The 27,844-nt window shown below is 37.4% G+C and overlaps 6 protein-coding genes and 1 long non-coding RNA gene across 8 annotated transcripts; 3 read left to right on the forward strand and 4 right to left on the reverse strand.

The window, feature by feature from the left end:
- Positions 1-988: 988 nt before the first annotated feature.
- LOC133736566 (uncharacterized) lies at positions 989-1,711 on the reverse strand. Its single transcript, XR_009859614.1, has 4 exons — positions 1,630-1,711; positions 1,433-1,529; positions 1,202-1,341; positions 989-1,120 (listed from the first exon to the last, which is right to left on the reverse strand). It is a non-coding gene; the product is annotated as an uncharacterized LOC133736566 (long non-coding RNA).
- A 3,230-nt stretch (positions 1,712-4,941) lies between these two features.
- Positions 4,942-6,692, forward strand: LOC133737830 (ferritin-like catalase Nec2). The gene is made up of 3 exons (XM_062165315.1): positions 4,942-5,273; positions 5,359-5,584; positions 6,297-6,692. The coding sequence occupies exons 1-3, from the start codon at positions 4,942-4,944 to the stop codon at positions 6,690-6,692; spliced, it is 954 nt and encodes a 317-aa protein (XP_062021299.1).
- Positions 6,693-8,542: 1,850 nt separating this feature from the next.
- LOC133736404 (putative indole-3-acetic acid-amido synthetase GH3.9) lies at positions 8,543-11,388 on the reverse strand. The gene is made up of 4 exons (XM_062163879.1): positions 11,001-11,388; positions 10,794-10,895; positions 9,579-10,408; positions 8,543-9,347 (listed from the first exon to the last, which is right to left on the reverse strand). The coding sequence occupies exons 1-4, from the start codon at positions 11,339-11,341 to the stop codon at positions 8,749-8,751; spliced, it is 1,872 nt and encodes a 623-aa protein (XP_062019863.1). The 5' UTR covers positions 11,342-11,388; the 3' UTR covers positions 8,543-8,748.
- Positions 11,389-18,874: 7,486 nt separating this feature from the next.
- LOC133736406 (protein LOW PSII ACCUMULATION 1, chloroplastic) lies at positions 18,875-21,870 on the forward strand. 2 transcript variants are annotated; one of them, XM_062163881.1, is made up of 9 exons: positions 18,878-19,164; positions 19,446-19,549; positions 19,697-19,832; positions 20,034-20,265; positions 20,552-20,709; positions 20,854-21,042; positions 21,182-21,282; positions 21,415-21,511; positions 21,624-21,870. In XM_062163881.1, exons 1-9 carry the CDS (start codon positions 18,910-18,912, stop codon positions 21,696-21,698), a joined length of 1,347 nt encoding a protein of 448 aa, XP_062019865.1. In that variant the 5' UTR covers positions 18,878-18,909; the 3' UTR covers positions 21,699-21,870. The 2 variants fall into 2 exon arrangements, 1 of the variants encoding a protein (XP_062019865.1); XR_009859555.1 differs by lacking the exon at positions 21,624-21,870 and having other exon boundaries at positions 18,875-19,164; positions 21,186-21,282.
- A 350-nt stretch (positions 21,871-22,220) lies between these two features.
- Positions 22,221-23,120, forward strand: LOC133736410 (protein RALF-like 33). Its single transcript, XM_062163884.1, has one exon. The coding sequence runs from the start codon at positions 22,512-22,514 to the stop codon at positions 22,854-22,856; it is 345 nt and encodes a 114-aa protein (XP_062019868.1). The 5' UTR covers positions 22,221-22,511; the 3' UTR covers positions 22,857-23,120.
- A 63-nt stretch (positions 23,121-23,183) lies between these two features.
- Positions 23,184-24,739, reverse strand: LOC133736411 (heat shock factor-binding protein-like). The gene is made up of 5 exons (XM_062163885.1): positions 24,560-24,739; positions 24,228-24,281; positions 24,089-24,112; positions 23,956-23,998; positions 23,184-23,629 (listed from the first exon to the last, which is right to left on the reverse strand). Exons 1-5 carry the CDS (start codon positions 24,560-24,562, stop codon positions 23,484-23,486), a joined length of 270 nt encoding a protein of 89 aa, XP_062019869.1. The 5' UTR covers positions 24,563-24,739; the 3' UTR covers positions 23,184-23,483.
- A 1,249-nt stretch (positions 24,740-25,988) lies between these two features.
- On the reverse strand, positions 25,989-27,661 carry LOC133737832 (galactinol synthase 2-like). The gene is made up of 4 exons (XM_062165317.1): positions 27,353-27,661; positions 26,504-26,824; positions 26,272-26,406; positions 25,989-26,174 (listed from the first exon to the last, which is right to left on the reverse strand). Exons 1-4 carry the CDS (start codon positions 27,659-27,661, stop codon positions 25,989-25,991), a joined length of 951 nt encoding a protein of 316 aa, XP_062021301.1.
- Between the last annotated feature and the right edge of the window lie 183 nt (positions 27,662-27,844).

The following is a 27,844-nucleotide window of genomic DNA, read 5'->3' on the forward strand; positions in this document are numbered from 1 at the left end:
CCTTGATGACTTGGTACACTTATAGCATAAACCAATAAGCCATAATCAAAATACAAACATTCCTTACTTTACCTATTATAAAATCTTCAAGTAGAGCACGCATTCTGCCACACAAAAAAAAAGAAAAAAAAAAAAAAAAGAACAATTCAATAGAGTAGAAGAGCATAATTCTTGTTTCTTTTACTACCTACTTTATGTAGTCATAAACACTATAAAACATATCAAAATATACAAGGTAAACTTGAGAGAAAAATACAAACATGTATATAAATGAAAGCTCTGAAGAGGATAGATACACAAAACTTGTAACTCAAAAATGAAATGGCAATCGCAATAAAGGATGTGAGCTGACCTAAAATCCAACTGCAAGATACATTGACTTGGGCTATGTAATAGACTGTCCTGGTCAGAAACATTTAGCATATCAAGATGGTGTATAACTTCCAGCAGAGGATATTATATATATATATATATATATATATATATATATATATATATATATATATATATATATATATATATATATATTGTCCACAGTATCAATATGTGTTATCTACTAACCTCTTATGCAAATATGAGCAATGTTTCAATATTGTACCTTCAATCCTTCAATACTAATGTTCTCTCATGCAGTTCATGTTTGCCGCCGCCATTAAGTTTCAAGGTCATGTTCTCTGAAATACCACATTCATGTTTTCTGAATCACCACATTCATGTTTTCTGAATCATGTGAATCCTGATTAACAAGTTCACATGCTGGCGTATAATTAGGAAACTAATGTTCAAATTGCATTCTATAAAAAACCTAGATACCAAACATATAAAGTTGGGGCTTGTAATTAAGAAAAGATCTATTTTCTATAGGAATCTCTCACGCAAAACAAGAGGAAATAAATTCAATGAATTATATAAATTCCATTAAGGTGCATGTTCAGAGAAAGAACAGTTAAGAAAACTAGGTTTTGCTATTTATGAATCATGAGGTTCATACCTTTGACTTATGTCGATTAGCAGCAACAAATTGGGAAACTTTGCTTGCACTCAATGAACTTGCATGAGCCTGGTTAGCGCCTTCAGCATTTACAGGGTCATCATCAAAATCATCATACGATTCAGCTTCCTGTTCAATTCTAAGTTGGTTGAATTAGTCCGCACAATGGAGGAATGAGTTAAATTACAAAGTATAAGAGTAAAGTCAAACCCATTTAATGGTTTCAGATGTTTCTGGGGTCTATCAGTTCTTGGAGTGATGGAATTGAAAATACCCTTCTGCTTCAATTTTTCCTCGAGGGCAGCTCTTACTTTCAACATTTTCATGCTCTGTAAATCAAATTCATCATTCTGCCACATAGTAAGAGGTCTACATCAGAACCAAAGATATCACAACTAACGAGCTTTGTGAATATTAAAATAGTTACTACATTTCTGCTACCATGATTTCAAAACAGCAGAAGAGACGACAATTATGCTCCAGTGCCTCAATTGTGGCAGTTGGTTCAGGGTCTTGTAAATATCTCGAAGAGCTACGACTGATAAGGCAGCAATATATAAAATCAATGATCTGACTATATGGTAGCCTTTGGTATATTACAAAATAATTGTTAAAAAACTTGCACTTTTTTCAGTCACCTGGAACTTTCATCAAACAGGTGGTGTGCATGACTTCCTTGGCTTGATAATGGAAATGAATTTCTTTGAAAGTGTTAAAAACCGACAACCTGGATTATTAGACAATAACCACTACATCTCTTTTAGCGTCCCATTTACTAATGCACCAATCATTCCTCCAATCATCATTGTTAAACCGAAAATTGAGTACTAAAACGATCACAAGAAAGTCCATCAAATGCAAAAGAACAAAAGAAACAAAAAATCTGAAAATTCTAGTACTTACTGCTGCAACAGTAAGGCCCAAGTCTTCCACAAATCTTGATCTAGGACCAATTCATAAACAAAGAAGTAATGTACACTATTGTATCTCCTTTCTTTGTGTATGGCACATTTAACCTAGACCAACAACTTGATGCAGCAGAACATACTTATCAGTACACTAACTCTCCTTTCATCCTAAAATATGGTAATATTTGGCAGAAAAATGTAGAATTTGAAATGTGAATGAGAATGACTTACAGCACATCCATAGCTGAAGGAACCACAGAGAGCGACCAATGTGCTCAGAACCACAACACCTGAAGCTCTATTGATATTGGATTTTGACCCTGATAGAGCTAGTAGCCCCTCTTCCATGGCTTCTCTGTGCATCAGAAGGAGATGAGTAAGAAGAGTGGGAATGCAATATTGTTTTATAACGAGAGAATATGAAATCCATCTCATTGTAGATAATATCCATATTATACTATGAACCTGTTTGTTTAGAGACTAGATCTGTAGTCTCCATATAAGACAACTTCAGACACATAATTCCACATTCTGAAACCCAAAAATTCCAACTAAAACGTTTAAGACAACTACAGACACATAATTATAAAACGAAATTACTAAACACACAGCGAGCTCTAGAAAATTAAAAGAGATAGTTAAACACAACAAAGAAAGCATGAAAATGACTCCACTAGCCTGAGGAAAGGGCGTTTGAGCCATTGTCTCCGTCATCCTCAGCTGCTTTCTGTAATCATAGGCCAAGTTCATAGCATTCATTCAATAATATGTCTCAAACTTCCAGCAAGAAAAAATTGAAACTGAGCTCAAGAAAGCAAACACTTACAGTCTGTCCCAGAGAAAACAACCAGTCGTTTCTTATGCCATCGTCCCTGTCAAGCACATAAAAACTCGGTAAAACCGAACAATCACAGAGCCTTACTACCTCATAAAACCCAAGTATTCGGTGGAAGAGAAACAGAGGCCAAGAAACGCACCAGAGGAAGACTTTGGTGAGCTTCAACAGAGATCCGAGAGCTCTTACACCAGGCCCTTCGTCTTCAGCTTCAACCATCTCAGATTCTCTCAGGCTTTGAATTATTCAGCGTATACATGACCGAAATCTGATCGCTACTCCATACGTATACTCTTTGCTGCTGGGATTAAAATTCACTCCTGACAATCAAATACTAGTTCATTCTCTCACAGAGCTTCTCCAAACTTTGTAACACACCAGAACGTTCAACCCACCAAAAAAAATTGGGACCGAGTAATCTCACCTTGTACTGAAATTCTTCCCAGAGTATGTCTCACACCGAGTAACCTCACTATGACTTGAACCCGAGTCGTCGTCGTCTCCTCCGCCGAGTCGAATCAGATCGAATCTGCTTTCGGCTCGAGTTTCTTTCTTTTTTTTTCTATCACAACTAAGAACTGGAAATAGAGTGAGTGAATCATCTTTCTCTATTTGGGCCTTTGGGGAGGGTTTCAATTGAAGAGGGAAATCGAAAATTGGGGGAGGAGGGAAGTGAAATTGGGGGAGGGAAACGAAAATGCAAAGTATAGCTGCAGCGCCGCGCGTTTTCTAATTTCAATATTTTAATTTTTCAGTTGGAGCCCAATATTAGGACACGGCATCCCCTAAACCGGGTGTCCTTGAAAGACTCTCTACCCATTCAAAATCTGCAATTTAACATTGTGTGTCCTTAAAAACCTTCAAGGACTCCACATAAAATATGTGTCCTTGTTTGATGTCCTTAAATCCCTTTTTTCTAGTAGTGACAATTACCACATTTTCTGCTCTTTTTTTATATTTTTATTTTCTATTTTACAATTTACTATATTATCCCTATTGATTAATTATATTTCATAATTTTTTAATATATAAAGGTTAAATTGGTAAAAATTTCAATTTTGGAGAGCAAGCTCTCTTCTCTTAATAGTAGTATAGATATATTCTCAGCATAAGTTTAAGCGTATGGAAAATCATTTAAATAACCATAAAATTTTTAAGATGACTTGACCGTACCTATTAATTTATTTGAATAGTTAGACGATCAATGATTATTAATTTTGTTCATATTTGCAGAACTACCGTAAAATGGCGATCTAGCATTTCAGGGGAAAACTATTAATATGCAATTCTCTAATTAGTTGGAAATTGTACACGGTGTAAGTGACCCAAGTGGTCAATCGATCTCAAGATTTCATTTATGATATGAAAGAAAAAACTAGCTTTTTCTTTATTTTTGATCTGAACTCTAAACCTAGAGTGCCAGGCTAATTAACACTCAGTGTTATTAAAATGAGGTTGCTGGAATGTTCTTTCCGGCCGGGTTGGCTCTGTATTGGCTATCAAAAAGTTTAACACAACGTTACTCAATCAGTTAGGGAACTAGAATTTCAATTTTTGGGTGAAATAAGCCAATCAACATTAGGTAAGTAATTTTTTTAAATAATTCTGAAAAGTTACATACATGGATCACATAGAGGCTTTGGGGGAGTCAGGGCTACTTCAGTCCTACAAAGGAGCTACCTAATTAAGGTGGATTTGCCTATCGTTTGGCTCACTTTAATTGCGATCTTTCTTTCTTTTCTTTCATCGATCAACCAATTTGAGGTATGGACCGTTACGACCGCAGGGGACATCCAAAATCAGAAACTCGGAGGAAAATATGGGAAATATCTGACAGACATGTATAAATTAGGTCATGATGTATAAAATAGTTTAATAGCTTGGGACTAATAAGTCTATACAATTTTAGCTGTGCCTAATTCTGCCACCAATATTATCTTAATTTAATGGCTATTGCATCAGCTAAAGCACAAAACTCATCACACTTTTGAGTAAAATGCGGCAAAAGGGAAAAAAAACTAAACTGAACCAGGTCATCTTCTTCGTCTCCAAACTCTCCATCACGTAGGCACTCCAAGTATAGCCATTGATGCACTAACTTTTACGTATAAGACTACAAAAACAAATCCCAATCATTGACTTCGTTCACTCGGTGCAACTCTATATAAATTCAGAGATAGAAGCGTGGTTCGTTCACTCAATTTGCAATGGCTCGTTCAATCTCTCATTTTGTCAGTACTGCCTTCCTTGTTCTTGTTGCTTTGGATCTCTGCCTTGTTCATGAGGTCATAAGTCAGAGTCCCAACTGTTTGCCCCTCCCGAACGTGAATGATACTGACCGCCTTCAGTTTGCTTTGAACTTGGAATTCTTGGAGGCTGAGTTTTTCCTGTTTGGTGCTCTTGGAAGAGGGCTCGACAGTATCAGTCCAAATTTGGCCGGAGGTGGTCCGCCTCCTTCTGGTGCCCAGAAGGCGTTGCTCAACCCTGTTGTTGCTCGAATCATCGAGGAATTCGGTTATCAACAAGTTGGTCATATCAGGTATCATGAAACTTTTACGTGTCTGCATGCATGTGATTATTTTTAGTCTAGTTCTTACACATAAATGGTGTTTATTGATTTTCAGAGCAATTATTGATGCAGTAGGAGGGATTCCGAGGCCTCTGTTAAACATCAGCCGCGAAAATTTTGCGAGAGGTTTTAACGGCATCGTGGGTTTCAACCTGATCCCTCCTTTTAATCCATATGCAAACACAGTCAAATTTCTTTTAGCAGCCTATTCAATCCCTTATATTGGAATAGGAGGCTATGTTGGTAGAATCCGTAACCTTACCACTGTTGCTGATCGCGCGGTAAGACTATATATTCTCATGAGAATAAGTCAGTCATGACTGTTTTCTTTATACACTCGAACACGTTCTGTTGTATACTTGTATATGAGACTACTAAATTAATCTAAAACGGGAAATCTCAGATATAACAAATAGGTATCCTGTAGCACGGTAATTTGATTTACTATAGGAAAAAAAAAAAAAGGGATCGATGTTACCCATTCAGTAGTATCTCTACAAAGATTCATATATAGAATATTGACAGTTTTAAGGGACTGTCATATAATTACTATATATATCTCAATCATATGTAATAAATTAAAAACTGAAATTATAACAACTTAAAACTGTGCACTTATTTTCAGCCGTCAGATTCACATATCTCTCACAATCTCATTATTTGGTCATTTGAATTATCCACACAAATACAATCTATCGTTTGAAATTGAGATGAAAATGGTAATTAATTATATGGATATGGCTAAACTATTTCCAATTGGATTAATCTCTTACAAAATTAGTATGATTAGCTAAAAATCTAAACCATTTTGACCATTAACATATTGCTTGTCTTAGTGATGATGAACTCACTTTTCTATTGTCAATTAGATTAACCTTACTAAGAAGTACGGCATATGTATATATATCTACCTGCACTTGATCTTTTCAATATGCTCACTATGAAGACACACACACACGTATATCTAAACAAGTAGATTGTGGGTGTATGTAGCTGGCTGCTTCACTTTTGGGCGTTGTGGCTGGACAAGATGCGGTAATACGAACATTACTGTATACAAGAGCCAATCAATTTGTACCTCCGTATCCGCTCACAGTGGCCGAGTTCACAAATCGTATTTCAGCGCGTCGGAACTTCTTCGGCGGGTGTGGCAACAAAGACGAAGGTATCCTGTTACCAAACAACACGCTCGGGGCTGAGAACCGGACGACAAGTAACATCCTATCGGCGGATTTCAATTCGGGGTCGTATACCAGAACACCAGCTGAGATCTTGAGGATTGTGTATGGAGGCAATGAATCTGTGGCCGGCGGATTTTTCCCTCAAGGTGCTAATGGAAACATTGCAATGCGCTACCTCAACAATGGTACCGCCAGCTCAATAGTTTAGGCCACTCACTCTTGGCGCTAAGCTACGTACGTACGTACTACTAACTAGTAAATACTAATAATGATCCAGGCTGATGATACAAATGGTATTTTAGAGTTTAATTACAAATGTATCGAGCCACGATCTTAAATAAAAATGATAATAGCAGTTCTTTTGCCTCCGCAGGAGAATTTTCTGCTATTGTGCTTGGCTTTTGTGTTTGAGATGCTCTTGAATAGGTTATGATGTCCTCACGTAAAAGATCTTTAGATGCATTTGAAGTATGGTATATATGCATTCATAACCTTCGACTCTGATAGGGTACACATTTAGTGATAACAAATGTGTACCCTAAAGGGATTTCTGTACGTTGCACCGATATATCTGCACTTCACTACCTTGAGTGATAACAAATGTATGGTCTTATATTCAAAAGTCTTGGTTCAATTTGAGAAAATTTTCCAGTTAATATTTCCCATGATAAACATCAATTCTTCGATGTGGGACAATTATGTTTGGTTCTCAAGATTCATGATGCATGCTGCCGAGATAAGGTAACTAAATACTTTGCATTGCCCTGCATCTCTCTTATTTAAATGTATGTATGCGTACGTATTTTTTGCATCGACTAATTCTGTTGCGGTGTTGCCGCTAGTTGAGTGTTGCAGTTACCTATGGCACCAAAATTTGTTTTCTAATATAAATTTCCTGTTTCGCCCAGAACTCGATGTTAAATCACATAATTAATTCAGTTAATCTGCATCTAATGATTTAGACATTTAGTTGCTGGTGATCATAAACCTTGTGCAGGGAATTAATTCGTACATTATCTGTTTGAGCAGTTAAAAAGTTGCTTTCACACATACCTTTTGATTTCCCACCACTTCATTTCAAAGTAGCTAGCTAGCTAGCTAGCTTAGCTAGTGCATGGTGACTCAGTCTTTCGATGGTGGTGTCTTGTACATAAAAAGCCAAAGTTTTAGAGCAAAAGCGAACTACAGATCTGAGACCGATCGACATATTCCTCCAATCACCAATTCACCAAATCCGGCCAGTAAAAGAGCTCATTGTAATTGCATGCGCATTTTGCTGCCCGCTTGAAACATGGTGTCAGACATATCCTCCTCTTTTATGAGAGAGATTAGCTGCATCATGCATGACGCTATGAGCTGCCTCAAATTTCAAACATGTGGGACACATGAGAATATACATGCATGATCGACCTCAAAGGCTTGAATGGGATCGACTATAATTTGTCCGTACAATTCTCTCTGTGTCGACCTCAAAGGCTTAAGAGATTCTAAAATATAGTTCTGGCTAGCAAATTCAAAGTCGTGACAAACACCAAAGAAACTAGGGAACTATATATGCATGTGCAGGCACTTGTTTTTTCTGCAGGTTAATTAGTTTTTCCTCTGTTCACAAGAGGTGGCAGTTTGACCTGAATTTAGTGAATTGAAGGATCCAATGGAGGGCAAGTGAAACGCAATCGCCTCTCGAATTTTGATGTGTTTAATAGTTTAGGTCATCTTCTGTTTCTTTTTAAGGCGTGAGGGTAAGATATTTATTGAAATGCTTATAGAAGGAACTTATATACGGACATGAGCATATTTATGAACTTGCAAAAAGAGTGTAAGGACATGCATGGATATGTACAACAAATTATATTGGATTTCTAAGCTAAAACAAAGGAAAAGTTGGTACTAATGTAGAGCTGGTGTGTGAATTTCTTCACTTCACTCCTTACAAAGACAAATTGCTACAGACAATACTGATATTGTACAACCACTAATTATCTTCAAAAATGCGCATCATTCTGCAAATTAAGTTTTTGGTTATGTGGATTGAATAATGCAAAACAAAAGAGAAACTTGTTTTTAATCAAGAAACGATCTTATTTATTTAATTAGCTAAACCAAAAGTTTATATTGCCCCATTAGAGCAGTAGCTACGTACAGCGTACTCATCAGTGCATTCCCTTTGTTATCCAGCTACTACATACTAGGAAGATGATGATTAACAAAAGGATGAGTAGTCCTAATTTTTAGGGTCATTAGCACGTACATTATTCTAGTTACTAAGGAATCCAATGAGGATCTCTTGGACTAAAGAAACAGGCCTTGACATTGGAATCAAGCAGCTTCAGTGCCTTCTTAGACTTGATACCCCTCGGCGTCTTATACTGATTGATGGAACCCCCTTGGCTAATGAAGTAGTCCATCAATGCCTCAAACGTGCCAGGCTCCACCACACGTATCTCGAGCGGCCCCACCGACTTGTCGTGTGAGCGGCATCGACGGTATATGTAATCAAGCTCCTCTTCAACTGCAATGCAACATTCTTGGAGCACCTTATCATCAAGTGGCGTGGCCACACTGTTGATCAAGTCCACCGTTGGTGACAGCGATCCATGGTGGTGTACAATCTCCCAATACAATACATAGTGGCCAGGCACGCACGACGTATCAGCGTAGCTCGTGTATTCCACAAGAAGAGCATTGAAAGGCTCTAGCAATTTTTTGGCCACGGTAATGCTCTTGTGCAAGTCCTCTTCATTAGTTTTGTCAGTGTCGATGCTTAGAACAACATTCCTCCTACATATGAACCTGAATTGCGGGGCTTGATTGTGAAATCCAGTCACTTGTAGCACATCACCAATACGATAACGACATAATCCTAATTCATTATTTATTCACAAAACAAAAGAATTAAACTATGTGGTGAGTTATTTATGTAAAATCATTTCTTCTCTGCTTGTGTTCTATGTTGATATATGATAGTACTTTTTAAAAAAATTATATTGTTTTAGATTAATCCGCGCCTTGAAAATGATTTAGTTTTAGAGACAAATGAAATAAAACGATTTTTATGACAAATATAACAAAATTGGGGCAAAGATATTTTTACCAGCAAAGGTTGTGACCACCAATTCATAGTAAAAGCCAAGCTTCACATGCACCAAGTCCACAAGCTTATCACTAAGCACATCCTCATCCTCATCAATGTCCATCACCCTTGTCCCATTCTCTCCTCCTCCCAACGGTATAAACTCAAAATACCCCATATTGGGCATCAGGGTGAAAGCTACGTCAGCAGGATCACACAAGGGTTTCAAGTTCACACCGAAGTAACACTCTGAAGATGCGTACATGGTGCAGACTAATGGAAGCTTCCCATCACTGTAATACTCCAAAGCCGGTATGTACTGCGCCATGGACCCCGTGACGACGGCCTCAATGTACTTGGCCTTAGGCCAGAGCTGGCACACAATTCCCTTCCACGAATGAAGGCTACAGATGCTGCTGATCTCGTCAGCCAGATCAGGATCAGGGGAGGAGAGAATTTTAGCCATTGATGTGCGGCAATCAAGGTCTGTGATTAGGGGATCCAACTTCCCGGTACGTATGTCATTGCAGAAACTGACCCAGTTTCGTTCGAGGAACGAAATGGCTCGAAGAAAAGCAGAGGCGAAAACGGCCCCGAGCCTCAGGACTTGGTGGCGGTGGAGTAGGCCGGAGAGGAGCTGGCAATACATGCTTTGGTTGCTGTCGTTGCATAAAATGGCCTGGTCAGGGCTGGTGCAGTTGTTGAAAGGGTCTTCGCCTCGGCACTTGAAGTGGTTGCTCTTGTAGTAGCTGGTGAGCACCGTCCGTGCCGGTAAGCCGCACGGCGTCGACATCTCTGCCTTGACGAAGTAGAGGAACATGGCCTTGCCCTTGTCCAGATCAGGGACATATCTGGAATTAACACAAGGACATAAGTGGAATCAAATTTAACTAATCAAGCATAAAACTAGGGTTTCGTTCATGTGACAAAATAACAAATAAAGTTATGATTTGACTAGAATACTTTATTCTTTGATTTAGTGGCTTGCGCATCAAAATGACTGTTCTATCCGCAAGATTTATAGTATCCTTAGTGGGTTCTTATTTTTAGCATACACTTGAAGACGATATGATGTCTCTTCATCAAATGATTCAAATCATATATGCTAAAATGCAGAGCATCAACTGCTCTGGTTTTATACGACTTTAAAAAAAAATTAAAAAAAAAAACTCTAATCGTTTAAATAAGTTCAATTAGCTTTTTGATAATTGAGAGAGAGATTAAGTAGTAATTAACTGGTTGATAATTGGCATAATGAGATTGTAGAGAAAGGTTCTACGATCGAGATCTTCTGCGATTGTTGGCGTTATCTTAGGCTCTCTCCCTGAAGTTCCTGAGCTGCAAATGCCATAAGCAAAGTGTGTCATGCATTCATTCATAAGGGCTAATCAGAAAATTTCAACTAGTACAATAAGCCAGCTTGAGGATGATAGAGATGTATACCTGCATAGCATTTCAGTAATTGGGTGACCGGTTATGAGAGAAGAGTCTTCACCATTGGCAATTCTCTGGATATAAGGTTGAATACCATTATAAGTAATGACAGGGACACACTGCTTGAAGTCTGACACCTCTCTCGATCCCCTCATGTACTTGCTCAGATACTCAGTTTCCACATTTCTGGTTAAGATCTCTTTCAAAATGTTTAGCTGGACTTTATCAGCCTTGGAAGTGAGCCTCTCAATCTCCTTCAATGCCTCCTCACCTTTGTACTCGAGCTTCTTCCCATCCATATTAATTGTCAGTGAACAATAATCCGGGCAGAAGAAAGAACTAGAGGACATGCAAATTCAATTCTTCTTGCTATTTGCTAATGCTAAATAATATCACAGACCAACCAATAGGTCTATATATAATGAGTTTGCCTGTGAAAAGTTATTCCAAAGCCAAAGGTGGTTTTCCTTTCAACTCTTTTTGTTTTCCACATTACTGCAACCTAATTGGGAAAAGTGGGTGCTGACGCCACTTAAAGTTGATGAAGCCCCCCTGCACATCATAATGCAGAAAGTATAAACAATTAATTATAAAGTTGAAACAAGCGCATCTTTCTAGTTTGAAACACAAAGTAATTCATATTTGGACTACATGTTTATTAATTGAAAATCCCCATGCAGTAGTACCTCATCTCTTTTGACTTTATGTATAATTGATTTCTAATGAGGAGATTCTTAATTAGTTGATGAAGATTAGATTCTCTCATTTGAGGTAAAAGTTGTGTGCTTATTACGTAATATAATATGTCAAGAAGGTTTTCTAATGATTTTTATTATTTTAAATGTTGATGAAATAATTTTAGAGTTAAAAGTCATTTTTCAACCCATAAAATTGTTCTATCAACATTTATGTTTAAATAAGTTAAATTCGTGACATGTTAGATCACGTAATGAGCACACAACTTTTACAATTTCACTTCATGCTTTAAATTTTATGTATGCCGTACTACTAAGGCAAAACAATGTATAATGAATTACAATATGAATTTTCTAATTTGTAGTTTGAAAGCAGAAACACCAACAAATATCATCACCATCATAACAGCTTTAAATTTCAAATTCATTCAACTTGTGGCCGTGCCACAAAGTTAGAGAGATAGCCGGTTAACACCGATTTAAACCTGGTTCCAAGATTCATCATTAACTATTGGATAAGGCAATGGAAGATGGAATGAGTATGGAAATTAGACTACTCCTTAATTGATAGGATTTGATGGTGATTAATAACTAGCACCATCATCATGCATATACATTTGCTTCCATGATCGATAGCAGAACAATGTGATGCACAATTTCTAGCACTCATCGATTTTATGGACAACAATGAGATCACAAGTATCTGGTTCTACATCATGGATTGTCCACATGTTAGATCTAGGATTTCTTTTTGCTCTTGGTTTGTGTCAATGAAAATGTGAGAAAAGCCCTGATCAACAACTTTCTTCATAGTATCTGTTCCCCTCTCTCTCTCATAACAGAATGCATGTGACGTGTAAAACACAAGCAAATGAAAGCCCTAACCCTACTCCACTGCATTCTCAATAGCATAGCAATTCTAGCTGGCTAGAATCCAAAGGTACGTAAGGTCATTGAAAAACCCCCATTAAGCTAAAGATATTCCTGAGTACACAGTTAAAGTATATTGAATTGGATTACAAGGAATTGCAGCTGAACTTTTATGATGGGATTTGATTAATATATATGGCTTTCAGCCTTTTCTACTGATAAAAACAAGGCACTTTAATCTCAACCACTCAATGAGCTAATATATTAAAGATGCTTAAGAAAACTTCCGAGTACCGTACTTGTACAAAAGGCTAAGCATGTACATTAAGTTAGCAAATTCTCTCATGTACAATTCAAACCCTAACCTGAACGTAAAGAAGTTTATCTGCTTTTTTAAGCTTTTGTTGTATTATGTTAGACAGCTCTTAATCTCAAATGCCAACATATATTAAGATAACAAAAGAGAGTACCAACTGATTTCAGAAAATATCCTTATCCAAACTGGTGACCTACAGGTGTCATAGTCAGCATCTTTAACAAATTATGTACAATTAATCAAGTACATATATCATGGTTGGTGACTACAGCATCTGTTATTGATATTTCTTTTCCTTTTTGAAGCTGGTGCTAAATTGACACGCTGTCGATATGCAATGCTTTGCTAGCTCCAACCCTGCAATGAAATTTATAGCAAGACATGGTGTGCCTACTAAAACTCAAATATTTTTGCAGACAAAGGAAAGTTGTTGATGGCGCACAAGAAAGTAAGCTTGTACTCGACCTTGATATTCCAGGCCTAGCATCCACTCAAATTATGGTGCCCTCCATTAACACGTGCTTGGAGTATTCTTCCTATGATATTCACTACACCACAATCAACAAGAGATCGATCGACCATAACATGCAATATGAAATTATGAGTGCCATATGTACTCTTGGGTACATTACATATTGATCTTTCATCACATTATCCACATCTATTTTGGATTGGATATCCTTCTTTCTTCACAGCAGCAATCATCATGGCTTCTGTCTTGTGTCTACTGTCGTTTGTGTAATCGGGTAACCATTTCTTCACCTACGGCCAAGCAGTTCGATCAGAAGCATGTAAGCATGTGGCTCAATTATTTATGACAAAAATTGGCAAGCTTTTCTGTAGAAGAATTAGCTTAACTAAATTATGAATATAGATGAATCCAAAAAGTGATAAAAATTAATCTTTGTTTGAGAGTAATTATTAGGGAGTGAAACGATGGTTTGCAACGGAGAAAACGGGGTGCTCAAGGAGAGAACAGAAAATTGCATTTGGAGTAAAGTGTGTGTGGCTCACACCCAGAGTTAATGAGTCCATATTCAATCAAAGCGTGATAGATCATTTCATTCAAATATAATTACATAATAATAAGATAAAAAATATATATATATTAATATAACAATTGAACTCTAAGCTAGAAAACCTTAAACTTTCGTAATCTGAATATGTTTTATGTAATAAGAGGTAATTACATGTCATAATTCTAAAGGCATTAGTTGATCGACCTTGTGATAATATATGCAGGTTATTCTATATACTCTCTCCACTTAGGCGTCCATATTCTAATGAAAGCCGGCCGTTAAAACCCTATACATATGAAGTTCTCTAGCCATTGCTTCAAGACAAAAAGGGGCCGAAAAAGCGAAAAGAAAAGCACTTTTTCTCATCAAGATGGAGCCTGTAGATTGATGGATCATGCTGATCATTACTCTCCAAGCAACACAATAGAAGGAGCCCTTTGAAAAGTGATGGACAAAAGAAAATGTTTGTTATCAAATATTGAGAGACATGAAGAATAGACCTAGCCCCTAAGCTAACATGATCGATTCTCTATTGGAAGTGCAGACGCGGCAATAATAACCTTTTCTCTGTATTTGAAATTCTAAGATCAGCATGGATGAACTAGAATTCCAGAAAGGCAAAGTGGCCTCGATCACGGGCAATGCAAAACTCTAGCTAGGTTTATTATTGGTAATTAAATTTAACAAGACATGCATTATTTCTATGTGGAACTTGTATGGCCTCAACTTGACCTTGTTGGGTTGGCTGTTGGTGTCAATTGAATCCATGTTCTTTAATTGTCTAGGCATCTGGAAGTAGTCCATCGTCGAGTCATCTGACTTTTGCTCACTCTTTTTCTTTTGTTACACTTTAAGTGCTCAGTTGGTTCAAACATTACTTGGATAGGGCAGATAGAAACCAGGGTAGATCACCTTTAGTTGGGGGATGTTTGGGCATCTCTCAGTACCAACCAACATTGGTTATTATCATGGCCATATATACATACTTTTTTTTTTTTTGAATAAATATACATACTTTAAAGTTCATACTTGGAAGATCATTTCTTTTGAAATCCGGTTTATATTTACATGTCTTAGTGTTCCTTAATTAACATTATCATTTCATTTATCTCATTTATTAACTGTGTGATTTTCGCACAACATGTTGTCAGATTGGTCGATTACTTCTATTTCCGCCCGTGCGCTTCTTTAGGAATAATAATTTCATTTGGCCATATTGTACAAAACAAGTTGAAGCTCATAATATAATCAATATAAATTCAACCACTTTATCATAAAAATTTCAAGTAAACTTGACCATCTAAAGGTTAAAATAGAATCATAAAAGTGGAAAAAAGAATCAACTTTTACATTTAAGAGGCTTACCATTTCAAACATTTAAGAGGCTTACAGAAATATAGATGCCAAAAGTCTATTTTATCCAACAATAATAGATAGAATATATAAAGGAGTAGACACATTCTATTATCTATACTATTATTAAGAGAAGAGAATTTGCTCTCTATATCTGATTTTTTTTCTTCTCGATTATAGTATTGAAATATTAATAAATAAAATTAATTATCAAAGACAATAACGTTAATTCATATAATATAAAATAAATAAAAGTATAAAATAAAAAAGAATCAATGGAAGAAAGAAACTTCCCACTTCGATGCCTTTTACTTACCTTGGGGTGCCCATCTTCCGTGGCAAGCCAAGAGTTACTCATTTTCAAAAAATTGTTGATAAAATTAGATTGCGGTTCTCTAGTTGGATGGGTTCACTTTTATCCATGGCTGGGAGGCTTCAATTGATTAAATGTATGCTAGTGTATAGCTTCCAAGTTTATGAATGGCCTGTGTCTTTACTTCGTCGACTTGAGGTATGGTGTAGAAACTTTCTTTGGTCTGGATCAATTGATAAACGCGGGATTCCACTAGTGGCATGGAAGGTATGCTGCTCTTCTTTTAATGAAGGGGGTTTGGGGCTTAAACAGTTGGTGCTTTTGAATAAATCTCTTCTTTTAAAACGGTGTTGGGAAATTTTTTCTTCTTCTGAGGGCTGCGTTACACTTCGGGCTCGTTTTGTACGTGGCAGATTGTTAAGAAGCTCATATGCGGCTTCTTCCATATGGCCTGGGGTGCGTAAGTTTTGGCCTTTAGTTTTGGAGAATGCAAGATGGCTTATCGGTTCAGGTTCCCAAGTTTCTTTTTGGAGAGATAATTTCATTGGGAGGCCTATTATTGATCTATTTGGTTCTCGTGTGGCAATGAATGATCTTAATGGCTTGGTGTCTGATTTCATTGTTAATGGCTCATGGACTTTTCCTGATCTTCTTCAACTACATTTCCCAGATTTATGTGAGTTGATAAGTAAAATTCCTATTGCTATGGCTCCGTTGGCAGAGGATAAGGTTATGTGGTCTGCTTCTTCATCTGGGGAGCTCACTGCCAAGCTTGCTTTTCTTTTTTTAAGACAGTCTTTGCCTTCGATAGGATGGGGAAAGCATATATGGTCCAAGCATATTACACCAAGAATGTCTCTCTTATCTTGGAAGGTGTTACGTGGTCGTGTTTTAAGTGATGACTTTTTACAAAGGAGAGGAGTAGCTATGGCATCAAGGTGTGGCCTTTGTTGTAATAATTCAGAATCTATTGACCATCTTTTTTTACATTGCTCCTTTGCCTCTTCTATTTGGACCTGCATGGTTTCAAGGTTTGAGTTGGGTTTGGTTCCTAACTCCTTAATTGAGCTTTTTCATTTGGGACTTGGTGGTCGTAGCCCTCAATTGAAGGATTTATGGCTTGCTTGTTACACTTCAGTGTTATGGTTTATCTGGCAAGCTAGAAACAAGGCAAGATTTGATGGCGTAGTAGCACATGCTACGGTGATTTCTAGACTTATTTCAGGACATATACAAGCTTCTAGTCGTCTTGCTAAGGGATGTATGCATAATCTTGTGCAAGACCTTCGAGTTGTGAAAAGTTTTGGTGCTCAATGTAATCCACGACGTGCCCCTACAATAATTGAGGTAAATTGGCATACTCCCCCTTTTGGTTGGGTTAAGATTAATTCAGATGGCGCTTGGAAAAGGTCCTCCAACCTGGGGGGTTATGGGGCTGTTTTTCGTGACTATAGGGGGAATTTTCTTGGTGCTTTTTCTTCAAATCTTGACATCCCTAGCTCGGTTGCAGCTGAGGTCATGGTAGTTATTAAGGCCATTGAGTTAGCATGGGTCCGTGATTGGAAGCATATATGGCTAGAAGTGGATTCTTCCATTATTCTTAATTTTCTTCGCTCTCCTCTTTTGGTGCCATGGCAACTTAGAGTAGAGTGGATGAATTGCTTGCACCGCATTTCTCAGATGCATTTCCGGTCCTCACATATCTTTCGTGAAGGTAACAGAGTTGCTGACATCTTGGCAAATCATGGTACTACTTTAACAAGCTTAGTTTGGTGGGACGTGACTCCTTCATTCATTGTTTCGACTTGCAATAGTGACTGTCTAGGTCTTCCACAATTTCGTTTTCGTTAGCTAGTTGTTCTTTAATGTTTGGTGTGTTCTGCTATGGAGGTCTTGGCTTCGTCCCCCTCTTTTTGTATCTTTTTTTCTTTATTAACATGGGGTGGTAAGGAGGTTTCTTTGCCTCTCTTATCCCTCTTTTTGAGCCAAAAAAAAAAAACTTCCCACTACTTTACCATTGAGAAAAACTTCTCACTACTTCATATCTCCCCACACACAGAGTGTGAGCCCTGGTAGTATCTTCTAAGCCAAACCCAATGTAACACGTAAAATGACCATATCAAAAACTAGTAATCTTTTTTTCTATAATTTACACAATAAGTAGTCTTTCTTGAGTTAAAAATTGATTAACACTATTTCAAAAGTGGCAGTTGAATCTGCTTATGAAATTCTCGCCCAGATGATGATCCGCTTATTATATTAATTGTTTGCAGATGAAGATCCGCTTATTATATTAATTGTTTGCAGATGAAGGCCAACTTTGTACCATGAAGTTAATATGGTTGTGCTATATATATTAAGTGTAGTTTAAAAACTGAGATGTTCATGGAGCAAGTTATCATTATCACTATTGATGATTTGAGTGTTATAACTTTTTTTTTTTTTTTAATAAAGGGCAGGGCTGGTGCGGCTGCTCTCAAGCATTGATTAATGAAACTGCCGAATATAAGGAGGGACATTAAGCCTAAACCCCTGATTACAATAAGCATCTAGAGTATGTCCCGAAATGATATCAGAAATTTGTACAAAATACATGTATTCTAACAAGTATCAACTAGTAAAGAGTGTTATAACTTACGAAAGGTAAAACTTACTTATAACTTTCCTAAATTATAGACTTAGGAAAGTTTGTAGTGTTATAAGTTTATAACATAGTTTTTATTTTCTTCTTTGGGTCTATCACGGTCCACCATCAATCCCAAGAAAAAAAAATACAAAAACAAATTTGATTAACTTTTTTGTTTTCACACATCAATTAGTAACTGTACATTTGACCATTTATCTAATTTGTATCCAATTTTGTGCGTTGAATTTAAAATTCTAAATCGAGTAATATTATTCAACTCCAAATGAAGAATTATTATAATATAAAAAAATAGTTGTTAGCCTCAAATAAGTCCTAATATTTGTGGCCGTAATAACGTGGCGATTTAATGTCACTAGTAATGGATTTGTAGTTGGTTTGGACCGTTTGGTTTACATTGGTAAATGTGATCGATGAAGTCGGCTCAGTTAATAGGGTTGATCAATGTTTAGCCCACTGCATTATTTGTTGTGAAATTGACTCTGTTATCTAGTCAGAGCAGCAAAAACATTTCCACGGTGATTTTTAACAGCCCAGTTTTACCCCAAAGATTGGACCGGCCCAATTCTAATATCCCTACGAATCGGAGGGCCGTGTCACTGACGGTCGAGATCTTGTGTGCTGTCTGTGCCGTAGTCACAGCAGATTCGGCCACCATCCTGATAATCTGTTAACGGTTCGCAGAGAGTGAGTTGGTGTAGTGGCACAATGGCTATGGCTGCTCAGGCTCTGCACCAGCAATGTCTCTGCTTCTCCTCAAACCCAATAACAACATCAACAACAAGGCCATGGCTTCCCGCCAGAACCACCACCCTTACCTTTTTCCAAGTCCACAAGAAATTTGCCCATCACATCTCTCTCATTCCTTGCTCTTCTTCTTCAACTTCTCAGTCCCCTGAAGCCAATACAGAAACCGCCGAGTCCTGTGTCAACTTGGGCCTCCAGCTTTTCTCCAAAGGACGGGTATGATACCCTTCTGGCCCTATTAACCATTACCATTTTCAATTTTGGTTCTTTGAGTATGTCAAAGCAGAAAGCTCATATCTTTGTAGTTTGGACATTAACTAATCAATGCCATTTTCACTTTGGCTGAGCAAAGTTTATGTCTGTGTGTGTTTGAAATTTTGGTTATTTGAGTACAGCAAAGCAGAAAGATGATATCTTTGCATTTGTAGTATGGTTTAATTATGTGCTTAGAAATCCTGTTTTGGTAAAAGAAGTTCTGTTTTTGCTGTATGATTCAGGTTAAAGATGCTTTAGTTCAGTTCGAAACGGCACTTAATTTAGATCCCAATCCTATAGAGGCCCAAGCAGCTCTCTATAATAAAGCTTGCTGTCACGCCTACAGGTATGAATTGCTGATTTTTCTTATTGATTTGTATTCTGTGCTAAGACTACTTGTCTTCATTCTGTTTACTACGAAACTTGAATTTACCTAAGACTATTTGATAGCTAGGCTGATGGACTATTGTTTTTTGTTCACTATTTGAGGAAGAGGGGAAGGAAGGAAAGCTGCTGATTGTCTACGTACTTGCTTAAGAGAATATAACCTCAAATTTGGCACAATTTTGAATGACCCTGACTTGGCCTCTTTTCGAGCTTTGCCTGAGTATAAGGAATTGCAAGAAGAGGTTTGTCCCTAAACTAACACAATCAAACATCAATACTTTGAGAAGCAGACTCGAATATACATTGTTTTATATCTTTTGGACGCTATAGATGCTTCATTATTCGGTTGTTTCACTCCCTTCGTAATCTCGACCATTTCACTCCCTTTGTAATTTCTACCATTGTTGGAGATCTTAATTAACAATTGTGTCTTATTTTTACAGGCTAGAATAGGTGGAGAAGACATAGGCTACAGTTTTAGGAGAGACTTGAAACTTATTAGTGAAGTCCAAGCACCATTCCGTGGGGTTAGGAGATTCTTTTATGTGGCATTCTCTGCAGCTGCAGGAATCTCGACGTTCTTCACTGTACCTAGGCTATTCCGTGCATTTGCAGGTGGTGATGGTGCTCCTGATCTCTTGGAAACTGCTGGGAATGTTGCTATTAATGTCGGAGGTAACATTTAGTGCTTTTATTTTGCATACTAAAAGTATGATTTCCCCCTCTTTTCTTGGTACAGAAGTGTTGGCTAGATATCCTTATTCAAGAGAATTGTCCTACATTGTTTAGATATGATTCTTAGAGAACAAGTATCAAATAGATCTCTCCACATATTAATTTTAAGATTTTGGGTGGTATGTTCTTTTATCAATTGCATGAAAATTAAAACATATTGAGCGAACAATGAACTTACGTAAATTGCTTTTTAACATGACTAAGCTTTTGAATCAGTAAACTACAGGTTTTACAGTTCTTGTGGCATTGTTTTTATGGGAAAACAAGAAGGAAGAGGAACAACTTGCACAAATATCTCGTAATGAAAGTCTGTCAAGGCTGCCATTGCGCCTCTCCACCAATAGGGTTGTTGAACTTGTGCAGTTGCGGGACACTGTTAGACCTGTATGTACCAATACTGTACTTATTTTGTCTATTATCTGGAATATGTCTATGTATATATACAATTGGTGCAGTTGCATTCTCGACATCTGTTTCCTATATCGTCATCTGGAATATGCCAACGATCTTATACATTCTTGGATTTAGGTCATTTTAGCAGGGAAGAAGGAGACTGTTTCTTCAAGCATGCAGCAGGCAGCGAGGTTCCGAACGGATCTCCTCTCAAGAGGTGTTCTTTTAGTTCCTGTTATCTGGGGTGAAGTTAGGGCACCTCAAACAGAGAAGAAAGGCTTTGGCACACCTTCAAAGGCAGCCGCCGCTCTGCCTTCTATTGGGGTAATGAGACTCTCATGTACATTTATCTTGCAGTCGGCATTCTCTCACAACTAGATGCATGTTCTGAGAAAGATTTAAGTTATCAAAATGGTATTTCATTCTCACACAGTACACACTATATCTAATGGCTCCATGGTAGGAAGATTTCGAGAAACGAACTCAGTCTATAACTGCAAAGTCAAAATTAAAAGCTGAAATTCGATTCAAGGCCGAGATTGTATCCCCTGAGGAATGGGAAAGGTAATATGCTTCCCTATATTGCCTACACACTTGTTTGCCATCTGTTTATCATTTGAAAGGACAAAAGTTTTTGATTGCGTATATTGTACATTATTCGATTTCCATGGCTAATGGTCTCCCATATTTGTTTAGTTGGATAAGGGATCAGCAGAAGTCTGAAGGAGTCACTCCTGGTGAGGATGTCTACATTATACTGCGCCTAGATGGTCGGGTTCGAAGATCAGGGAAAGTAAGTGACCAACTCAAGTTCAGGAATCGATTTTCCGAAACTGCCAATTTGATTCCTCTCATATAAACCCTCAACTGCTAACAATCTGTTATGTACTCCCAAATCTTTGCAGGGCATGCCTGACTGGCAACAAATTTTGCAGGAGCTGCCTCCAGTAGAAGCATTGCTTAGCAAACTTGAAAGATAGAAAATTAGCGCGTCCCCACTTTGTAATATTTGTTTTGAGTAGAATGCATCTGTTACATCCTCAACATCACCCCTTGGGATTATTTGTATTACTAATATATGCTTCACCAGATACACCGTTCACATTGTACTCATTCGTATTTATATATAATCAAATTTCTTGATTATAGCCATTGATTTTTCTTGAACTTCAACAATAAATTCTCGGAAAATAATAGTTCGTATAAACGTTTCAACTCTGAAAATGTCCAGATCTTGTATGACATTGACAATGGATACACGTCTAACTTGGGTCGTAGTTTGAAGTCTGCTTAAGCGGCTCAAAGCTGTTGTAGTGCTGGATGCATGAATTCAAAGAGAATATCAGTTTCAATGATTTGTTACATACCGACTTTATAATTGGAATTTTATATGGTATGTGATAGGTCTATTTCTACTACTACTACTACTCGTTTTGATATTAAGGATTGCGTAAGGCACATCCAATTATATATTTATATTCCACTAAGTGGTTCATTTCATTTTCTTGGTAGGTTTTGAGGAGGTCACGGATTCATCCAATTCCAGCTTTCCTTCCAGCAATTGGAGCAAGTTTGAATTTTGGTGAGAGTCATTAAAGTAATCAGGTTTGTTTGAAGAAATGAGCTTCCAATTCCATTAAAATAGCTTTTCGTCCATTCATAGCTTAGCTTATTCACTTAACCTTATTATTAATGACCGAGTCCAAGATGGATAGTACTACTTTAAAACAAGGTTTGCCAACCTACTCCTCTATTTGCCAAAAGAGAAAAACAACAAGGCATAGCAGAAGCAAATGGCAAAGTCCTCTTCCATTATTCTCTTCTTCACCTTCTGCTTGTTCTTCACAGCCGTGATCATCGATGCAAGCAATGGCAGCGATCACGGGTTGAGCTTCGTTCCGGCCAAGGCCCGCTGCCAGGGTTCCATTGCAGAGTGCATGGCTGAAGATGAGTTTGAGATGGACTCTGAGATCAACAGGCGTATCTTGGCCACCACAAAGTACATCAGCTATGGAGCTCTGCAGAGGAACACTGTGCCATGCTCTCAGAGGGGTGCTTCCTACTACAACTGCAAGCCCGGCGCACAGGCAAACCCCTACAACCGTGGCTGCAGTGCCATCACTCGCTGCCGTAGTTGATGAAGCTAGTTTAGAATGTTACACAGATGTTCATGACTTAGATCATTGTGTGTGAATTCTCAGTTCTGGTGTTCATCGTGTTTTTATGTTCTATCTATATCTCAAATACAGTTTCATACTTTACATAAATGAAAGGGAATGAAAATATGCAGGTTTGCCTTTGAAGTGTTCAAAATAAGGGGATGATCCTTAATTTGCCAGTGAATTTTTTTGTTCATGAACCTGGTGTCCTTTTTGGTGTTTTATCAGTAGTAGCATTTAGCATTTTGGGTGTCAGAAAGTTTTTCCAGCAACCAAGCCATCTCAGCAATTCAAACTACACAACAGTGAATTGTTAAACACTTGAGCAGAATATTTTTATAAGTCGGGCTCAAAAGAGGGCCAGTAGCTACAGAAACAATCAATTAACAAGAAATCGTCTCAAAATGACTGATTTTGAAAGATAGATCACCAACAACCTAATAGCTACATCACGACTGGCTGGGGTTCAGATCATCTCGTAGAAACTCCAGCTTTTACACAATCTCATACAAGAAAAATGACATCAAAAACAAAAACTACTAAATCCAATGTGAAGCATACACAATGTTAATTGATAATCCAAAAGAGCATGGATTATAACTAGTTTCATGCTGAACCTTCATCTTGCTTCCCTCCATCTTCATCAGACTTGGACTGGGGGGCGGGAGATGGAGAGCCTTCGATTCCCATCTCTGTTCTTAGGTCACCAATGCTACGTTCCAACTCGTTAATGCGGTTTCCCATCTCATCAAGTGCATTGCAGTTAAGAAAAACAAAAGAATTATTTCATTCTAACCATTACAGGGATATGATACAGATACTGAAGTTTCAATTCCATTAAGATCCAATTATCTGAAGTGGCAGCCTAAACCAGAAACCACACACATATATGATATGAAATTATGAACAGATCTTCCCACGGTGGCAGTTCAATGACCAGGTTTAAGCACTTCCAATAAACTAACTCGTTTTAGATTAACCACAAATATTCATAAAACTAGTGAAACAACTTCGGCAATGTACACCCTAGCATACAAAGATGATTGCTTATAACTTGAAGAATCAGAGAAAAGGATATTCTTTGTAACAATGTTGTCAGACATCGATTGGAACCTAGTTTGCTGCATAAATAAACAGAAATTTTATAAGTTAAACAGTTAAATCCCCATACTTGACCAAACAAACACAAGCTCTAAGTTACTATAACTCACCATCTGTTGAAGCAGATTTTGCACCTGCACAATCACAATTCACACAAGAAATGCACAAAAATCATGATCAGAAAACAAATAATGCCCAATATTATCTAAATTTCTAACACAAGTTTCTGAGCATAGAAATGGCACTCACAAAAGCAGACATATCAGCAGTGCTCTGCTTCGAATCCTCCGAATCGTGCCCGTCCTGCAAAGAAAACCAATTCACACACCGAACGAGTTACCTAACGACATGTCGTATGAACAATTAGGGCCAAAACCACCCCGAGTTTCAGAGAAACAGAAAGAAAGCATTTGTGTACACAATTGAAATCCAAACTCGTAGAAATGCGGAGCTACAACAAATCTAAATGGGAAATCTTTTTATTGAAATCTGAATTGGAATTTAGGAACCCTAGGGGCTTAATTGCACGAAATTAGAAAATCAAAAACAAAGCGCAAAGAAAATTGGGGGGTTGCCATTACCATATCTGAGAGTTTGAGAGAGATCGCCTTGCTTGGTGAGGTCTGAGTAGCTACAATGCCGAGAGCCCAAGATTGTGTCTTTGAAATATTGAGAAATGAATTTTGACGCAGCTTCTGGTCTCTATAATATGTCCCTTAAAGCTTTGAGATTTGATTGTGAGGGTGGAGTTACTAATATGCCATTGTCTGCAAAAGTGATTTTTTTCAATGAGTTTGGAATTATATTTTAGATGGGAGGCGTATATGGGCATTTTAGTTTGTTGAAAAGTCTAAGAGCTAAGAGCGCCACAAAAATTTCAAATTTCAAATTTTTCAATCAATTTGGACACACCCAACTAATTCACTTCTAGTTATTTCTTTGAGAAGAAAATGGGATGCAAGTCGAACAAGAAAGAAATAAGAAAAGAAATTTCAATGTCTCTCATTATTCGTTGAATATCTCTTTAATCTATTTTATTATAAATTACTAGTGATATGTTATCCTTCTTTTTTCTCGAATTTGGTAGCTCTTTATTTATGCACCTCCTGACCTCCTCCGATCTCATTGCAGTGCTTGTAGGATTTGACGGATGAAAATATCAAAGCATCTTGTCGAAAAAGATTTGTTTCACACGGACGAGCTTATTAGTCCGTATAGATTGGTGTTCGACTTTTTACTCCAGAAATATATATAAAATAAAAAAGTATGAGAAAATTTGAAAAGACATCAAATCATTATTTTATTTCAAAAAATAAATAAATATTATGTGGGAAGCTACCGGAGAGAGAAAGTTGAGAGTTTAGGGCAGTGAACACGGAGACCAAATTGATCCTCGGTCTCTTATCCTGTAATTTTGTCCCTTTCTCTTAGTTACAATTTTAATAGGGCCTTGTCATTCTTATTACTCAACTTCACAACCTATTCAATATCTTGAATTAAAATTCTATATTTCATTTAACAAAAAAGGCGGATATCAAATGTCAAAATGCTAAAACCAACATCTCTTCTTCTCCTCGTTCTTCTTCTTCTTCTTACTCCTCCTTCGTCGTCTAGAACTTCTCTTGACCAAGGGCCTTGGTCCAAGGTGAATAAGAGCTGGGCTTTTGACCGAAAACTAATATATAAAAAGTGTCACACTTTTTTTGGTGAACTATTCGTTAGCAAAAACTTAGAAAAAATAATTAACTAATAAAAGGGATGCATTTTTGCTGATAGAATATATGTCGAAAAGAGACTCCTATAAAAAACAGAGACATATTGTTGCCAACAAATAGTTCATCTCAAAATTTCATATAAATAAAATAAAATAAAATGAGACACACTTGTGCCAAAGACATTTTCATCGACAAAAGCCTCTCATAAAAAACAAAAATAAGACTTTTCTTTGTGACTCTGAATAATTATAAGTTTCCACCCTTAGAATATCCTGGCATGGCCTGAAAAAAAAAACTAGGCAGCCGAAGGAGCACTTCTTTCTTCACTATCAATCACCGGATCTAACAAGCTAGCAACCGGGACCTTCTTCAAATCCAACGACCTGTCATCGTAAATGTCCCACCACTTCTTCACCAGCATCTTTATGTCTTCTCTTTCCATGTTCTCTTCCTCTCCCGTATACCTCCATGGCTTTGATCCCTATTCAATAAAAGAGGATTAGCTAGTGTGATGACAGCGACTAAAATGGATGGTTCTAATAACCGTTCTATCATTGTACATGTCCAACACAACTCACCGCAGCACAATAGTGAACAACTTTCAGAGCATCAATCTTTACATTCTCAGGATGTTGCCATAACATGGCAAGAATGAAGTTGTACTCTGAAGGGATAGGCTTGTAGACATCCCTAAAGAAGAAGTTCAACAAGTCCTGCAAACATAAATGAATTAATTACGTCTGAGTAACTGAATCCTCAAAGTAGTAATAGAAAAACGAAAAATAAGAATAATTTCTTATTACGACATACCTGCTCAGCAAAAGGAGTGGGAGGAGTACTTTTGAGGAATGTCAGTAGGTTATTGTAAGTGGAGAGCTTAGGCTCATAGACGAACATGCCAGCGTTGAAGTAAGGTGCGGGTGGAGATCCTAACTCAGCAGGCCACTGAACCTTTTCCGGACATTGTTGGCAATATCCGATCTTACTTTGAGGAGTGTGACTCCATGTTTTTTCACAGAAACAATCCATGACAGCATAGAAATACCCATCCGGGAGGTGAAAGAGGTGATCAATGTTGTCAAAGACTTGTATGTCTCCGTCCAAGTATATCATCTTGCTATACTCCACAAACTAAACAGATATTGGTCATGCCACAGAAGCATCGATCAGTGACAGATAAATAGATAGATTGCGAAAGGTTTCTTTCCAATGCGTAGATGAATGCAATCAAATCTATGTTACATATATATAAAAACGGAGATTTTGACATAACAAACAACTTTATTTAAAAAAAAAGAAACAGAAATAACATACAACGTACTCGATGAGAAAGATTACTAGTGGCAAACATATATATAGATAATCGATCATCTTAATCAACTGATTTACAATGTTTTACTATAACGCATCCATTGACATGCCCTAGCCTTTACTCTTATCTTAGTCTTAGAGTAATCAGGCATAAAAATGATGAGGCTGCTTCCTAGGGTTAACTAAGTAGAGAACCCTAATAAAACATGCTGGATGGATCTATCCCTTACAAAACCCTACATCATAGATGGACATTTACCATTGAATGAAGATCACAAGAAAGCACCATATATACTGCATGTCACTTTGGAAAATCAATTGGATATCTATGGAACGACATATACGTACATTGAAAATCCGAAGCTTTGAATAGTTGATGACATAATATGCCATGGCAAACTCGGCTTGGTGATTTTCCGGAGGGTACACAGGCTCGATGTCCCGGACAATGCAGCCCTGAGACTCGAGAATCTTCCGGTGCTCCTCTGGGACATCTGGAAGCACCGCCACAACAAGTGGGTATTGGGATTTGGCCTTTCTCAAGCCCTTGGCCAAACCCACAACTCCCTTCACATAGTCTTTGTTGCCTGCCAAAAAAGTAACATAGGCTTTGCTAGCCAAGTTCACAGTAGGAACATCCATTGCAATGGAACACATTATAGTAAATGATCAATTACAAGAGACAAAAGTATGCAGAAACTATGGGGATTTTGGATATAGGGTTTTGGCTCTTTATATAAGTTTTGTGGGAAGTATTAATGTTGAAGGCTTAGCAAGGAAACTGCGGATAACTAGACTATAATCTTTTCATCATGCATGATGATCTTTGATATTTAATTA

The sequence above is a fragment of the Rosa rugosa genome, chromosome 3 (genome assembly GCF_958449725.1).
Source record: "Rosa rugosa chromosome 3, drRosRugo1.1, whole genome shotgun sequence".
NCBI classification, from domain to species: domain Eukaryota; kingdom Viridiplantae; phylum Streptophyta; class Magnoliopsida; order Rosales; family Rosaceae; genus Rosa; species Rosa rugosa.